The sequence below is a fragment of the Alosa sapidissima genome, chromosome 11, assembly GCF_018492685.1.
Source record: "Alosa sapidissima isolate fAloSap1 chromosome 11, fAloSap1.pri, whole genome shotgun sequence".
Lineage (NCBI taxonomy): Eukaryota > Metazoa > Chordata > Actinopteri > Clupeiformes > Clupeidae > Alosa > Alosa sapidissima.
Genome location: NC_055967.1, coordinates 17,851,642 through 17,870,092, shown reverse-complemented (window position 1 = coordinate 17,870,092; position 18,451 = coordinate 17,851,642). Strand labels below are relative to the sequence as shown.

Below are 18,451 nucleotides of genomic sequence, written 5' to 3'. Positions count from 1 at the left end.
CAGTAGCAAGCATGCTTAGCAGGGCTCCATCTTGATTTGGGACTATGAACACACAACTGACATGGCACGCAGTAAACGAATGTGTCTCTCCCGCCACATTAGACCATGTGTTCATCTTTTTGAACCAGACAGACTTCTGCTTGAAGTAAATAAGCAGGGGAAGGAAAGAAAGATAGAGAGAGCGAGAGAGCGAAACCAGCTGTGTGCTGTTGGTGATAGTACAAGACCCGATGAGCAAGGCCTGCTCCGATTAAAATGACAGAGAGATCCCAAGGCTCTCCTCAAGGATCTCTGAAAAAAGGGAACCTTTCATCTCCAACGTGCACTTGTGTCCCGAGGAGTGGAGGAGACTGGAAGTTGTGTTTGTTCCAAAGCGGAGAGTTTTGGGATGAAATCAACCGCAGCAGCAGAAGGGTTATTCTGAGTTTTCAGGGTCCACTATCGTTTGTGCAATGGGGCCCCCCCATTCCAAAAGGTCATGACAAGCAGCTTAGAGGAAAAAGGATGAAAACAGCTATTGATTTGCCGCTGGCATCCAAATCTGCAGATGCTTTAATGCCCGTGCCACGAACACGCAATCACTCAGGTATTCAAGAGGAGACTCTCTGGATAGCATAGTTCTGAACTGAAATGACTGTTTGGGGCTAAACATTTTATTCATGACAAGAACGTGATGTGTAAACCTTACACAGATTTAAAGAGTCGGTAACTACTTACAGGTCAGGCAGAAAATTCACAAAACTATGTTCAAAATAATGTTTCCAATATTTTTGTTTGCGAAAAAGCCATTGTCTCTTTATTGTTAAGCCCATGAAAACCTAATCAGAGTTATATTGTTCTCCTGACCTAGCTCAGCTTAGCTAATGGCAAGCAGGTTGTTCTAAACACACTAACAAGCACATTTGTCACAGCACAGTGAGAGGAGCACATAACATCCTCATTAGCACTGTGACTGTATTAGGAAAAAACACGCGAGAGGTGAAATGCCACAGCAAAATGCATCTGAGTCATCCATGATTACATCCATTTAGAACAGGGGTCTCAAACTCAAATGAGCTAGGGGTCAATTCTGCCAACGTCATCTGATTGGAGGGCCGGCTATTTCTGAAAATGCAATGTTCTTTTTTTCAAATACCACACAAAACTGCAAACAGAAAGTGCAAGTGTTTTTATCTAGTTTTAGACACCTGTGCTAGCAACCTTAGCTTATAAATAAAATAATGATAAAATAAATATTAATACAAATGATAAAATAAATGAAAAACACAAAACAGGTATGTGTGTGTGTTTCACACCAAATAAAAATATTTCCTCTCATAACTTTTTTAAACCTGGCAAACTAGGCATCAGGGTTAAGAAAGCCATTGCCAACACCATTGGATTTTTATATCAAAATTTCAAAAGGCCATGGCTTGAAAGTGGTCAGAGATAAAGTCCTACTGTAAATGTAAAATCTACTTCACATGATTCATAATTATTACTATGGGTGCTTGATGACTTGATGAAAGATCTTGATTGAAGATTTTAAAATATCTTGTCGTTGACTTCGTTGATTGTCGTTTTCATTGCACACTGCTGCCACTCTTAATGCAAGATATAAACAAGTGACACCAGCAGTGCTCAGGACACAAAGTAACTTACAACCAAATGACATGTTAAACAAACTGTCATGGTGTACTTATTTATTATGGAGCTTTTAAGACCAACATGTGGAATTTAAGAACAGAATATGTTGCTGAGTGTGACCATAAATATTGATGTAAATGTAACAGCATTGTCTTTTGTAAATCGATGGCCTTGGCCTATAGACACCTAACCTTTCACTTTTCTTTTATGCATAACAGGAAGACTTTGATGCTACAACATGGGTACGTTATGTCCCTGCAGATGTAAATGCATTGTTTTACCTACCCCTAACTCAGATGGGCTTGTAACCATGGCCTTGTCCTTGTCAAGAGGAACCCATGAGGAAGAGCCGTTCAAGGTGCCACTGATGAGAGCACCAACCCATCACAGACTTCAAACGACACATGAGGCAATGCCTCTGATGTTTATATTGTGTGTAAGTTCTGAGGCATCATCTTTGCTTATCTCTCCTGACATTTGCTGTCATGTGTTATTGAAAGGAAATGTCGGCTGTGGTGTTTGCGAAACCATCAAAGATCAATATTTTGCTGTCAAAAAGAAGAAGTTTGCTTCCCAGAGTTGACACACATTTTCTCCATCTATTTGCAGTAATCAGCCGCATGTTCAAAAAATGCCAGGGAATAATTTTCACCATTTGTCTTCATTAAGGAGTATTTCAGTCTGGTGCAAACTACAGAGAGAAAGTCAGTCAGTGAAAGTACGACAAGTCATGTTGGAGAGGAAACCCCATCTGATATTTTGAGAGATGTTTCATTCTAAAAATGTCAGGCTCTTTGTGGTGTCCCCGCGAGGCTGCTCCCTGACCTAGTCTTTGTACTGTGGCCGACAACTGTCTGGGCGATCGGGCCTCAGGGTGAACTGAGGTCTCTCAATCTGGGATCAATCAGGGATTTATTGTGTGAAAGCCCCCCCGAGGGAGCCCTGTGGTGGCATCATCGGTCTTGGTAATTTGTCGTGTCTATGAGAGAAATTATTTTTAAAACGCCAACCTCTATTGGTGCGTGCTCGGCTGACTGGGAGAAGATCATCGCAACTTGTCTGAGTCTCAAGGGACGGGACTCTGCGCAATCGATGACATCCTGCAACAAAACATCTGCCTCCGCATCCTCCTCTTGCAATTCCAATTAAATTTTCCACAGTTGATATGGGTCCAGGAGGATTAAAAGTAATAAAAATCATGATTTATGGGGTTGCGCTTGGATCAAACTCTGTGAGAGCCATGGAGCAGGACTCTATGCTCTTAATTGCATGGCCAGAGTATGCAACACCTTCCTCGGCCATAAATGCAACACACTAGTTAGAATGAAACCCTAGGATGCACTGCCCCCCTCTGGCGGACTGAGTACAGAACAAGCTTTTGTCTTTAGAGTTGACTCCTCAGTCTCCACGTAAGAAGAGATGAGTATAGTATAGTATAGTTTACTCTTTTGATCCCGTGAGGGAAATTTGGTCTCTGCATTTATCCCAATCCGTGAATCAGTGAAACACACACAGCACACAGTGTACACACAGTGAGGTGAAGCACACACTAATCCCGGCGCAGTGAGCTGCCTGCATCAACAGCGGCGCTCGGGGAGCAGTGAGGGGTTAGGTGCCTTGCTCAAGGCCACTTCAGCCATGCCTACTGGTCGGGGTTCGAAACGGCAACACTCCAGTTACAGGTCCGAAGTGCTAACCAGTAGCCTACGGCTGCCCCAATGAGGTCATGGTTCAACTGAGAAATGAAAAGATGCAGTTATTATAATAACCGTGTTTCAACAGCTAGACAGGAAAAAGTTAGATTTGTGAAATGTATGAATCAACAAACGTCTATCAATGACATTATAGATCTCCACATACCCTCTTCCCTCAGAGGGTAGAAAAAACATATTTTCAGAAGAGCAAGTGTTCCCAGTTTCCTTACTTTTTTCCCCCATAAGAGTATACAAAAACCATTTTCCACGCTGGACAGGGGGTGTTTGAGCCAAGAGGCAATAAAAATAATAAACTGCTCCGAGGGCAAATCCCTGAAGTCAGCGGCAGAACATCCTAAGCTTAGCATCGCAAAGTAGCAGATGTCAGTGGAATTTGTGCATGTTGGGCCGATAAATCTCTCCATCAACACACAAGCATGGCTTGTTTTCAGCACAAACTCCCTGCACAGCTGCCGGTAAGAGTGTTTTTGGAAGGGAAACACAGTCCAAAGGAAGGACTCCCTGCTCTCACTCAGGTACAGATAATGGACTCTCCAAGTTATGAGTTGCTCCGTGAGTCCTGGAGGACCCTCCGTCAACCCTATCCTGAAACACCCTCTAAAAACACAATCTAATGCAATGTGGGTGTGAGTGTGTGTGTGCACACACTTAAGGGAATGACACATCACCTGTGGCTGATGAAACTGACATGTTCTGCAGATTTCACTGTACTTTCATGGCTTTTCTAGAAACGTGACTGGTCATTTACATTGGACATCCAGTTCTGATCTGAGTGACTCTATTTAGGTTATAATACACAGGAGAATTGATCCATGCAGTGCAACAGTGCAGGCATCTATAAATAAAATTGTAGTCTGTTCCCCATTCCCCTTGTTGACACTTGAAACTGAACTATATATCGGAATGGGCCATGAAGAGAACATTCAATTTGAACATTTAGCTTCTTTTTGATTTAATGTATCTCTATAATTAAGCATATGCACACTCATTAAGCTTTTCAGTCTTGTAAAAATAAAATCATGTAGGCCTATCACCCTCCATGGCACTCGTTCTAGGCATAACTTTGCATAGGCGAAGACAGAGAGAGAAAAATTCCATATGGATTTGACAATTAACAGACATATCTACATGAGAGGCAGAAGCTGTTGCTTGAGGGATTTTAGACAGGAACAGGAGATGTTTCCTCCATTCCTGATAGCAAACCTGACTCCGTAAGCAGCATATGGATAGGGCGAGGGGCAAACATTTCAACACATGCCATAACATCACACATACTCGCATACGCATACCAACACCCCCAGCTGTGATGAGGTCCATTTTGGAAAACATGTTTTGGGTATTTGACGCAAAGCTGAACTGGAATGGACCAGCAGGAACCAGAGACACGGCGAGAAACTGCAATTAAATGAATTAAATGTCATCATCTTTGGCTCCACGGATGTATGAGTTATAGCCTGGCTACAGGTGAGATTAAAAGAAGCCGGGGGAAAATAGAACACATGGTGTGTATATTGGTTCCAAGTAGACCTACATGACCTGCGGTGGACAGCAAGTCTTCAATTATTTCAGTATCTTCAGTACTCCGATTACTGCTTAATTATAGGGTGGATTGTATTAGCTGGTTGGGTAACCCACTGTGCGAGCTGGTTGGGAAGAAGCAGTCCGCCAGTTGGGCAAGCTGTGCACTGGAAACCCCATTATTTTTAACGAATCAATATGAGAGTCTTCAAATTTAGTTTGCAGCTTCTGCGCTCTTTTACAGCCTCTGCGAGTTTATAAAAAACCTCAAGGACTGAATCAATTGACTGCTGTGCTGAGGCATATGTTAGCGTAAGCCATAGAGCATGTGAAGTGGGCTAAGCTCTGACCTCATCCACTCCCTGGCACAGACATGCATGGAGTCCACCTTGAGAGCTCCCATTATCCCTTTCATTACGACAGGGGCTCCTCTACATAGCGCGGGAATGATGCCAAAAACATCCCTTCCTACCAACCGGTGGATCCATCAAACGGCATGTCAAACGCCTACCAGCACGTTGATGCTTTATCATGCAACAACAAATGTGTAGCTACCTCTCCGGAGGTTTTGTTTTTGGTGCATTTTGTCTGTTTGTCTAAAATCTAAGACAGTAGAAAAATATGTTTAAAGACTTTAAACATATTTTTCTACTGTCTTAGATTTTAGTTTCACTTTGCAAGTAACGCTTAACATGACCAATAGGGCTACAAATTGTGGTTAAAGGAACCGTATGTAAGAAATGTATTTCAATTAATCATAAAATGGCCCTAATATGTCACTAGACATTAAGAAATCATGTTCATTTCAAATACTTATATCACTGACAACAGTAGTCCGGCCAGGATATTGTCATTTAAAAAGTGAAGTTGCAGCTCTCAACTGATGTTGATGTTGTGTTTTGTCATGTCATTCTGTGTTTTGGCCTGTTGCGCCACCCTCCACTTATCTACTAATCACAAAGTCAGTAGTGTTTCGGCATCCGGGTTGGCAACCTTGAGTCAGGGGGGAGGGGGAGGGGATACACCTCTCTACAGTAATTTGAAAGTGATTGCAGTACCAGATTTGGCCACAATCTTACATATGGTTCCTTTAACTAGTGTCGATAGCATATTGCGAGTAGTTGTGAACCATAGGAACTTTAATCGTAGCCTACAGTATAGCCAAATTGAAATAAATGCAAATTTATGATAAGCCTGTCAGTTCGACTGGCGATCCACAGTTGGATAAGCAGGTTCCCCCGAGCAGTCTGCATTGCTACACTGAGGGCTTCTCTGTCTGCTGATGTTTTGCTCAAAGGTCCAGGCGGTCCACATATAGCCTTCATGCCATTTCAGCTGGAAACACTTTTCATTTGTTAGCCTACTTAATAAACGTATCTTTATTAGTGTCAACATTACAGTATTTAGGCTATGTTAATCTCGCCACTCTAAGAAATGGCCGTTGGCCTACTTTTACAGTACCTACAGCACAGCAAAATCTATTCAAATTGCAGTCCGAGGGATATTGTCCATAAAACGTTGTTTAACTTAGCCTATAGGCTAGGATAGGCTACATAATCACATATTTGGAGATGATTTGAAGTGGGCTCATATGCTTCTATATTGATGTAGGCCTAAGAAAGAGAACATGTGGTAATGCCAGCCTATGGCATTTATCATATCTCGCAGATAATTGGTAGCCTAGTACTGTTTTGCAGATGGTTATTAGGCCTACACATAATAGTTTAAACAACAGTAATAGCTTGTCACTAATAACGACATGACTAATGAATGTTCATTTAATGAAGTTTCCTACAGTTTTACTACATGTATCCATCATGTTCCAACAGAATAAGTAGCCTACATGTTGCACCAATTCTGGGCACATGTTGGATACGTGTAGGTTAATGTAGGTATATGTAGGCTGCTTATAAAAAGGCAATTATTCTGATACATGTAAGTAAGGCGGGTGGTATGACGTTCGGTTGGTCGATCGGTTGGTTGATCAGATGGACGGTCGGAAGGTTTTAGGCACGATTCCCGCGCCATAAAGGAGAATATCCTTTTGGAGATTATGATCGATCGTCTATTAACAGTGATAGTCACGGTGCGTCTGTGAATGGAGGTGCGTCTTTGCGTGTATACGACGGTGTCCACGCTTATTTCGACCCTCTGCCCAACATAGCTTGGAGGTTGCAGTGGTAATCGTGATGAAAGTGGTACAGACAGCAGGTCTAGTAGAAATAGGGCTCTAAAGAACTAGGGACTGATTTGACCAGAATACTTGTAATAATTGTAGGCCTTGTGGTTTAGTAATAGGTTCTTGTGGTTTAGTAATACATTATAATACATTATAATACATTACTAAACCATATACATCTTAGGTGTTGGTATACATCTTAGATGTTTTCCTGTTAATTTGTTATGTGGGTAATATGAAAAAAGGAAAGTAAACCTGCTCAAATATGTTCATCCAGTATTTACTGAAAGGTGCATAATTTGAGGTGCTTGCCATCCAGTGATGGGTACATTAACCCCCTTCATAAACTTTTGTTTATACTCAAAGATTTTTACATTTACAGTAGGACTACAGCAGGATCTCTGACCACTTTCAAGCCATGGCCTTTTGAAATTTTGATATAAAAATCCAATGGTGTTGCTTTCTTAACCCTGACGCCTAGTTTGCCAGGTTTAAAAAAGTTATGAGAGGAAAATATTTTTATTTGGTGTGAAACACACACGTACCTGTTTTTATGCTTTTTGTTTGTTTTATAATTTGTATTAATATTTATTTTATCATTATTTTATGTTTGCAATTTTGCTTTCTGTTTGCAGTTTTGTGTGGTATTTGAAAAAAAGAACATTGCATTTTCAGAAATAGCCGGCCCTCCAATCAGATGACATTGGCAAAAGTGGCCCCCAGCTCATTTGAGTTTGAGACCCCTGTTTTTAACGATGTTAGCCGCTGTGGTGAACGGTTCGCGAGACAAGTATATAATATGATTAAATTGAATCATAAATTCTAGGTTCTGCGCCTATCTTCCTACCCATTCATCTCGGTGGAATACTTCACGAACCCTTTGTTCAACACATGACAAACCATATATCAAAATAAACAGCAGACCTTACCGAACACAAAAGTTAAAGCAGTCCCCTGTACAGTTTGCCGTTCCAGAGTAATCCAGTTTTGAATTTGCAGCAAATTTCGACATGCATGCTCCAAATTTGGGCTTTAAGTTTCACAATGTTACATTTTTCTACGATTTCATAACAGGCCAAATACAAAATAAATGTTACAAATATCGCCTAGATATATCAGTAAATATTAAAATCAGAGGATATACAGCTGACTAAGAGTTTGTGAAAGTAGCCTTAATGATCACAAAATGCTAAGCATGCATCTATAGGCCATTTGAGTTTCTTAAAGCTGAGCTGTGCTTAAATTGTTCAATACATGATTTCATAACAGGCCACATATAAAATAAATGTTAAATATAGCCTAGATATCTGTAAATATTAGATGATCAGATGATTTACAGTTCTATGTAATATGTCATGTTTCATGTTTTTGTAATGTTTCTTACAGTGATGCAGGTCTACTGCTGTGAATAGGCTAAATACAATTTTGATCATTTTTATAGCCTACTACTGTATAGTTAACTTTGGCCTTGGTGCCCTGACATGTGGCCTTTGTGCCCCCCACCAAATATGCCCAACTGAAGGCCAAGTGGCCTTGCCCCTAAAATGGTGAAATTCCAAACCTGGTCAGCAGTCAAGACAGTATGGTCGGACAGAGCTCCACACCGACCCCGTACATGCTCCGTGCCCGTGCCCACGCAAGTGGTTATCCTTGCTGTCTGCTATGGATGTTGTGGTAGCATGAAATATGTCAGGCTCTCAAGAGTGAACTCAACACGGCCTTGGTGGTTCAGTGACCTCCCTGACAAGCTTTCTCAATCGCTTACGTAAAGAAGCTGGGAGTTCAGGCCTTTGGGATGGGGGGGGGGGGATTAAAGTGTGAGAGAGTGAGCAGACACTGTGCTGCCTGCAGACACAAAAAGAAGACAGAAGAGATTTAGCGGTGCTTACTCTGGCTTGCACACATCACAGGGTATTTGTAGTCTGCTCAAATAAAGGCCCATTAAAGAGATGACTGTACAGCCCCAGACAACACAACTTCGGCTGCCAACCGAACAGCAAAGACTGGGGCCAAAGTATTTGCATGCTTGTCTGGGACAACACAAGAACAAAATGACCAGAGCCTCTGAGGCCGTCTCTTAACTTCACTCACAATCCTTACAAATATTTTTGTTTCTGAGAAAAGACAAACTTTAGAGAACGACAGTGTGACAAATGCATATTGAGGCAAAAATATTTAGTCCCTATACAAGACTGATTAGATTGTACATTTTGTTATAAATATCTCAATATTTGGATGGAAATATGTGGGCGATTTATCAAATAGCCATAATCCCTGTCAAATTATTTGTGATATTAATAATCAACTTCTTGTATTTTGGCCTTTTGATAAAAGAGGAGCACGACTGATTTTGATCAGCTATGCCATATGGCTTGGATCCATCCATAATCAGAAAACATCATGTTTCAATTGCAGTGTCTGCAGTCTCCAGTTACAGGCTCCGGGTTTACAACAACAATGAATTTCCTAATAAATTGCCTGAAACAAAACATGTTTATGAACAGTCTTAGTAGACTGTCAAACCTCTGCCGTTTGTCTGTGCTCAACAGTACTGCCTAGCCAGGGAAAGAAAGCCTGAGAAGTTTTTGAAACGGTCATAGTCTAAATCATGTAATGTGGTTCTTTATAGTATAGGCCTACTTCAGAGGGATTCAGTGTCTCCTCTAAAAATCAGACTTTGGCTTCACTCAGTGCTAGCAGATGGGATCACATTCTCAAGAACTTGTCAAGAACTCAGCTACTGTGGAGTGGAGGCCAGGAGTATTTCAAAGCCAATTGATGTCACTGGTTATCAGTGCTCATCTCATATTAGGCATCATGACCTGTGTGCCATCCATTCTGAAATAGCCTGGAGACTGGTAATGATGAGCCTACAATATATTGTAGTAGGAATCTATCGAGACAAGCGTATGGAGGCGTCTGTAATTGATGCAGAAGTGCAACAAACCCTCTTTTTTCTTCTTTTCCAGGACCCAAGGCGTGGCCAGGGAACACTGCCTGGCTCAGTGACGCTGGCCTCTACCATTTCCTGGACTTTCTGCTCTGCTCCTGCTTGATTGGCTTAGCTGACAGGCCTTCAATAGCCTGTATGATCTCAGCTACTGCTGCAAGACCTTCAATAGCCATGATCCCAGCTACTGCAAGACCTGCTAAGGCTTGAAGTGTGAGCTCCTCTTGCCGGTCATTGCTGAACATGGGGTAGTAAGTGTAGAGCCTTAGGTCACTGCAGCCAGGCATCCCCAAACTCTTTCTCTCGCACTGACATTTAGTGACAGGTTTATGTCTTCCATTGTCGGCAAACACTTGACTGACAAACTTCACATTCAGACCAGCCCTTGCTGACCAGCCCTTGAGCACAGCAGCCAGCTGTACTTGACTAAGGTACGTGCAGAGCTGTATGGAGAGTAACCTAGAAAACAATGGGATAAGTTCTGCATGGCACCCAGCCGATCAGAATACAGTCACGCAATATCTATGACAACAACAAACAAACCTCACCTTTCTCTGCTTGTAGAAAGTTAGAGACTCTCAAACATGCTATCAAGCCGTGGTATGTCTGGATTCATTTTACTCTCTATGAGAAAGAAATACTCCAAATGTGACTTTTCTGCTGTTTTGAATGTTGAATGTTTTGCGAGTGCATTGTGTCCCTAGTTCCACAACTGCAGAGTGGCTTGCACTCTGTACATATGAAAATGTGCTATATAAATAAAAGTGACTTGACTTGACATGTGTGATACTTCTCTGGAATCATTCCACCACTAGATGGTGCCAACTGAGATATTTTCCTTAATCTCTCCATATTTTACCCAGGGGTGTCAAAGTCATAGGCAGTGGGCCATATTTGTTTGAATGAGACTTTGTGGGGGCCATCATTGTCATTATACATTTTCTGCATGCGGGATTCAGAGTGTTCTTTGATGATACTTCTTTACTATACAGTACACACTTATGAGCAAACAAGTACATATGTATGTACTGCTGTCATTTACTGCTCTTTCTCTCTTGAAATACCTACTACCATACCATGTCAGTTTTTTCGGCCCCTTTCTTCCTGAGGATGGTTTGTAGTTTGAATCATTTTGATTTAATGTGTGTGTGTGTGTGTGTGTGTGTGTGTGTGTATGTGTGCATGCATGTGTGCGCTTGTATGTGTCACTTGACAAACATTTTGCAGACCTAACAAAAGCAAAAAGGCCCCTTAAGAAGACACCACAGCGAGAGGCTATCCGAGAAGAACACATTGATGATTGTCGTAATGCTCATTTCTCACGAGTTACATTAACATGTAATAGAGTGACTCTTTTATGTAAAGTGTTTCTTCATTCTTTCCCAATAAATGCCACAATACCACCTCAAGCAAGCTCCTTATTATATGATTCACTTACCAGTAAGAGTAGTAGGCCTATAATCTCTGTATAATATTTAAATATTTGAAACAAGTGTAGGCCTATTTTGTGTGTCATCCTTTTGAATGTATTTATTTATTTATGTAGGCCTAAAGATTCCCTTTGATGTGTCATATGCTCCATATACTAAAAGTTGGAATTAGAACCATATCGTAGGGTACAAATTTGATGTGTAGGCCTATGTCAACAGCACAAGTTTAGAACCTGACTTTATCCAATATTCAGTTTACTGTTTTGGAAATTTGCCAAATTATTGCTTATTCAATATTGATTCAAATCAATAATGCCTCATCGGAAAATTATATCATAACATTTCTGAAAACTTGTAATACAAAAACTAATGTCCTTTACATTACATTAGGCATACATTACATTTGGCTGACGCATTTGAGAAGACAACTGATGAAGGTTCATAATTATATCTATTTATTAAAATATTCCCCGTATTCATCTGTAGTGCCCCTCACCTAGTGTGAAGTTTAGGTCATGGTTATGGTTAGTATTTAGCAGACATTTTTGTCCAAAGGACTTTTTTTAGGCTACATTTTTTTAAAAACTTTTTTTTAGGTAAGCCTAAATTAAACAAAATGGTAATGGTTATAACAAAAATCAATAACAATATCAAATATCAATAATACAAATAAACAAAACCATATGTATAGGCCTACAACCATAATTCTAAGAGAATTAATTAATTAAATGTAAGCTGAAGAGATGAGTCTTTAAACCTCTCTAGAAAGTCCCAAAACTAGTGCAGGAACGCAGAATACTGGGCAACTCTTAAGAAAATGATGTGTGGAGTAAGACGCATCTGACTGCCTTAAGAACCTTTCCATAGTCATATTTTATTTCTAAATACAAAAAGCTTTGGCTTTGATGGCAAACATGACATGCTCATCTCTAAAAAAAAAAATTGGCTACTATTTTGTAGATTGTATGTGGTAAAAAGGGGGCATGGGATGATGATGTAATTTTAATGACATGCTCAATTTTTGAACTAGCACCTCTTGAACATTTTCTGCAAAAACATTGCATTCGGAACCGTCCATCACGGTTGTGGTGAGGTTCCACTTGCCTACTTAAATATGCAATAATGTAACCAATGACAAACGAGCCACGAGTTCGAACGTCTGTGTAGATCAAACCAAGATCAAAATGTGTGTGTGTGTGTGTTTACAGTCCGCCGGTCAAATTTAGAGGGAAAAAAAATAAATAGATTTTGTCATTATTTCCAAATTAATATATGTTTACTATTATATCAGTAAGGATTTCATTGCCCCTATTCTTACAGCGTTATAATGCAAAAATGATCATGTTTCCGGAAATATTATACCCTGTTTTTCACTTGGTACGTCTTCGTGTCAAAGTTGATTAGCTCCTTTCAGCCTCTTTGTTGAATTGTATGGTTGTTGGTCGCTACAGGATTCCCAAAGCGAACACCATTTTAAGGAATCGTACCTTGGTTTTTTTGCATGTATATTAACAAGTAGTGTTGAACGCTTAACGGTATGTATAATTTTATTATTGGTGACCCCATTGAGCTATCTTGCTAGTAAGCAAAATAGCTAGCTGGCTAGCTGGTGTTAGCTAAATCATTATGGAAACCCATTCATTTCTTCAAGTAACTATGCCACTGGTGGGAAAGATAACGTACTCAGGTCCTTTAACATTTGGTAATAGAAATAACTAGGCATTAAGATATTGTATTCGTTAAGAATCGGAAACCCCTAAGCAAATTGTCCGTTTACTCACTGTTTCGTTGTCTATGCTAGGTTAGCCGAAATTAGCGAACAGCATCAATGGAGGACATGACGTTACGAGAAGTTAAAGCTAATGTCGTCTGTGACTCGCAGTGTTTAGAAAGGACTCTTTTAAAAAGACGGAGGACTTATTTTAGGTAATTTGTTTCAATATGCGCTATATTGTTTTCAGATACGAGTTAATAGACAAGTACAACCCCATTTGCCTAAATTGCTCAGTTAAGACATAAGCAATGTAGCTTGTTGACGTAGCAACTTGATAAAACGTTAACGTTAATCAAAGCATCTTCTAGATAATAATGATCCACTCCAAGGATTAGTTTATTCCCTCTAATTTTGCAATATCACAGTGATACTTATATGAACTAATTTGACATCCCCCTTAAAAGATGGAAGAGAGGCGTTATGGATCTGTGCCTGTCCCCTCGGAATATCTTCAAAACTGGTGAGTTCACCCCTTTGTCAACCAGTGGCACAGGATCGTGCAGTTCCCTCCATTTGGCTTCCAATTCTTTGGAAAGGTCTTATGTGCACTCATAAATAGATTACATTTACCCACTTTCTGAATCTGAAAAGAGTAAAGTTGAGAAATGGGTGTTCTTGGTCGTGTTTTTTATGCAGATGTTAATGATTGTATTTGGGTTAATTGTAGTATGTTAATACATACTACCACATTCATTGGCCATATTCATGTTGTTTTACTCCATTAGCACATACTTTCATATCCACTTTAAGAGGATAGGAAAAAGTGTTTCAAGTAGCATATTTTGATATCACAGACGATTTTAATTTTGTCACAGACATTTCATTTATTCACATGAGTGAGTTTGTAAGGTCTCTTAGGTGCAGTTTGTATTTTTGTTGTCATCAAAAATCCCTCTAGACTTGCATTACATTTTTAATACTCAAAAGAACATTGAACATTTTTTTCTGATGATTTTGTATGCAACCTGTCTTTAATTCCCACTCATCATTGTTGTAGTAAGGCTGTGCATACTTTTTGCTGTCAACAAATACTGCATTCTGTACTTTTTACAGGAAAACATGTGAGATTATTTCTGACATTGACATGTTTTTCACAGTGCCGGAGGAAATTTAGAAATGGCCGTTCTTAAGCAGTTGTGCTCTGTCAGTGTTGTTCATGGAAATGGTTTGTGTTCTTGTGTAAACAGGGTACAGGCTGCACAGCAGCACCTGCAGACATTACAGTCCCAGTACCCTCACTTGGCAAACGGTGCACACTACATGGACAGCACCATGGAAAATGGGGGTATGATGGAGATGCCTGGTCACCCACTGGCCATGGTCCAACAAGCTCCTCAGCCAGGTGGGCATCTTCTTGTTTTAACTGACCAGTACAAAATTATTTAGAATGTTGAGATGCCTTGAATAGTTAAGACTCATGCCTGAGATGCTCACAGATGTGTTACATATTATTGACTTGATCATCAAAATTTGTCGTTTCCCCTCTGAAGCACCAGCCAAGGGCAAGAGAGGGCGTCAAGCTAATAAAGAGCCAAAGGCTAAACCGGAGCCAAAGCCTAAACCAGCGCCCAAAGCAAAGTCTGAACCAAAAGCCAAACCAGGCCCAAAGCCTAAAAAGGCCAAGCTGGATAAGGGTGCCACGGAGGGTGAGGGTGGTCAGGAGAAGATCGATGAGACATTCAAGAAAGTGAAGAGGAAAGTGGATCGATTCAAAGGCATGTCTGAGGAGGAGGTTATGACCAAGACACTTCCAGACATCCTCAGGGAGAATCTGGACTATGTGATTGTAAGTTGCATATGCTAACGGCTCAGTTGGCTTATATTGCAGATAGCATTTCAGTACAATCTCCTCAGGGGCAAAAACAATCTGTTATTGATGTGTACCGCATATGGATAATAATGGCATGAATTACTATTCCGGTTATGCCGGGTGGTTTGCAGCAGGTCTTCATACGAGTTCTGCAATGTGAACTTTTCCTAATAAGGACTTTTTCTGAATGTTTAGGGTTGCTGTAAATATGATCAAAATGTATTTGTGTGTGTTTGTTTCATGTAAACTACTCAAGATTGGAATAAACCCTGGACTAATGGCAGCTTACATAGGAAGATGGTTCCCTGGTCCAGGAAACCATTTCTGTAAGTTTTGTGTATTTTCGGAAGGTAACAACTTCTAGTCCTTCATGCAAAATATGGCAGTGAATTGGGAAGGTGCTGATTTTTTTATATTTTTTTCTCCCCCTTACTAGGGAAGTGCCTGTTCCTTTCCGGATTCACAGATCAGCTACTTAACCACATGGCTGATGAGACCTTACCCGAGAAATATGGAATTGGTTTCACAAACATGGTAGCCAGGGCCACCCCAGGAAGTAAAGATCTCTCAACGTGAGTGCTAAAGGAGCTTTCAAAGGAAGAATTTGCTGAAGTAGATTCCTTTGCGTTTGTATATGGGTGTTTATTATTTGTTCTTTCTTCCTTTTTTTAGCAAAGAACTCAGGGAAGGAGGCAAAATTTTGGTTGAGAAACTAAAGATATTCAAGCCTCTCATAGCAGTATTCAATGGAAAATGTAAGTCTTAAGTATTGCATGCAAATTGAGGCTTGCCCTCATTTGTTTTGTTTGAAGGTGTAACTGTGTGTTTGTTCACATATCTCTTTCTAATATCGATCTTTTAAAGGTATCTTTGAGATGTTCTGCAGGGAGATCTTTGGGAAGAAGCCAAAGAAGCTTGACTTTGGCTTGCAGCCTCAAAAGATTCCTGACTGTGAAACGGTAAAATATCTGCCTGACAACTAAGAAAAGCTTAGGTTACTTTTATGTATTTTGATAATAAAAAAAAAGCATCGCCTTCTATAACCATTGCCTTCTACCAACACTTTGCAGGCCTTGTACCTGATGCCTTCCTCTAGTGCGCGGTGTGCACAATTTCCACGCGCCCAGGACAAAGTGCACTTCTATATCAAGCTGAGGGAGTTACGAGACCAACTGAAGGGTCAAGCAAAGGCAAAAGAAGTGCAAGAAGTCAGTTATAGCTTCGACCTGGGATTGGCCAAAGGTAAGGATGATGCGATTGTGGATGTAGAAATTGGTGTGGTTTGTATTATCTGCCATATTCTTATTGTGCGGCGTGTGCGTATGTGTGCGTGGTAACAGAGGATGCCAAGAAGATGGCTGTCAAAGAGGAGCAGTATGACCCAGGTTACGAGGCAGCCTATGGAGGCGCGTATGCGGAGCCAGGGGTCGGTAATGAAGCTGAGGCAGGACAGAGCAATGGTCACTGCACCTTCTCTAATGTACCGTCTAATGCAGAGATGGGTAAGTGCAACTCTTCAGGACCAATTTACACAGACGTTGTCAGAGTTTGCAACACATTCGTGTCTCACACTGTTTCTGCCTGACCATTTCCAGACTCTGCAGAGAAGCCCTCCACTCCGCCTGCAGCAGGACTGGTCCCTGACGGCGGGTGGATGACTCAAACCTTTGATGATCAGATACCGGACATAAGCACCTCATAATCCGAAACTGAAATCGGATCGGCTCAAAACCAGACTGAATAGCGGTTTGCTTGTGAGTCGTTTCCGAGGAATAGCCAATGGTGCTCTCCTGTTGAGAATGGAGTATCTCTTGACCTGGTGGGTCCCGTTTATGTGAGCGTTCAATCAAGCTGGGTTTTCATGAAACCTGGAACTGTCTTCAAATCTATTGGACAAATAGGAGTCTCCTGGAGTCTGAATGGAGAGTGGGGTATGATGGGCCTAAATGGAGAGTGGGGTATAATGGGCCAAGGTCCAAGACTGAGAGAGGCTGTATCAACTCCATCTTCAACCTCTTTCCTTACTTTTGCAATGATCTGTACCTCAGTACACCAGCTGAAGACTCTTGGAAACAAATGGCCTTTTTAACAGAAATTACCTTGAAAAAAATGTATGAATTCCACAATTTGTACCTTGAATTTAAACTAGTTGGTTTTAGGAAGTAGTCTTTTTTTTCTGTTGAGTGGTGCAGACATTTTTAAACCATTGGGTTTTTGATAATGGTAAGTAACATTTTTTTTAAACAGCAAAAAAATATTTTCCCTTTTTTAATGAATGAAAACAATGTTTTCTCATTTTTAAACTACGGAAGTAATGTTACATTGGATTGGCATGGTACTTCAGTTGTCACCTCATACTGGTGTAGAAATTACATCTTGTTTCCTTTGTGGCTGGTTCAGCACTGCTATATTTTTAATGTTATCATAAATCAGGGAATAGTACTTGATTGTGTTGCGCTCTTTGGAAAATGTTCACTATTTAAATGACTGTTTCATGTTGAGTTTGTTTATGTGCTGGTTGCTGAAAATGTTGAAGCATAAAGGTTTATGCTGTTGAACATTTCTGTGACGCGTTACAAGTACAACACAACATCGTGTTCACATTTCTTAGTTTATGCAATTAGACAACTGTAACTGTAGTGAAATAAAATATAGATTAATTTTGTGAATTTTTGAATTGATGAAGGTGTAATCAGCCAAGGCCTCTAGGGTATAAGGAAGTCTTAAAGGAATGGTTGCCTTTTATCCCTAAAGAAATAATACATCTGCAGTCTAACACACATGGCTGGATTGGTAGTCTCTGAAGCACTGGGCTGTGTTCTGGAAGTGTAATGTGCCGTTAAGTCTGTCCAAGCCTGCTTGAGTGTGTCCAAATATTCATCAGATGTTTGATCCGGAATCTACGTCCAGACTCTTGTAGTGCATAAAAGCCAGCACTCAAAACAAGGATGGTATTCTAATTGTATCTCTTGTTAAATAAAGGTATGAAATAAAATATACAAGCACAAATAGCACATGGTGGTCTGTGTAAACTGAATGAATATTTAGATGCCCTTTTGTGGAATGGACACCTTTTAACACCACTTTACTGCTTCTGAACTAGAGCCCATGTTTACTGATAATCATTGCCAGGTACAATTTAACAAACTGTTGAAGACTGGTTTAGATTACAAGCCTTTTGTGGTGTGTATACAGTATGGGTGCTATTTTTTTATTATTATTTTCTCTTTTATTTGTATTTCATTTCTGTTCATTAAAACACTTTTGCAGTAATTGCAGTGATTATGGTGTTTTATTCAATTCATGCGGATTGTGTGAGGCAATATGTTTTTCTGTTTGCTTTTGTGGTTAAAAGAGTGCCAGGATAATTTATCTTAAAAAAGGAATTTGACTATTTTTACTACTTAAAAATGTGATTAATCAGAAGCCTCTGAGTAGTAATCTAGCTG

General features: G+C 40.3%; 1 protein-coding gene across 2 annotated transcripts; it reads left to right on the top strand.

Annotated features, from left to right (window-relative positions):
• The first annotated feature begins 12,804 nt into the window (after positions 1-12,804).
• Positions 12,805-18,275, top strand: tdg.1 (thymine DNA glycosylase, tandem duplicate 1). 2 transcript variants are annotated; one of them, XM_042110296.1, is made up of 11 exons: positions 12,805-12,953; positions 13,597-13,652; positions 14,380-14,534; positions 14,683-14,978; positions 15,259-15,328; positions 15,439-15,574; positions 15,675-15,757; positions 15,867-15,961; positions 16,073-16,244; positions 16,343-16,504; positions 16,598-18,275. In XM_042110296.1, the coding sequence occupies exons 2-11, from the start codon at positions 13,597-13,599 to the stop codon at positions 16,702-16,704; spliced, it is 1,332 nt and encodes a 443-aa protein (XP_041966230.1). In that variant the 5' UTR covers positions 12,805-12,953; the 3' UTR covers positions 16,705-18,275. The 2 variants fall into 2 exon arrangements, with proteins under 2 accessions (XP_041966230.1, XP_041966231.1); XM_042110297.1 differs by lacking the exon at positions 13,597-13,652 and having other exon boundaries at positions 12,808-12,953.
• Positions 18,276-18,451: the final 176 nt, after the last annotated feature.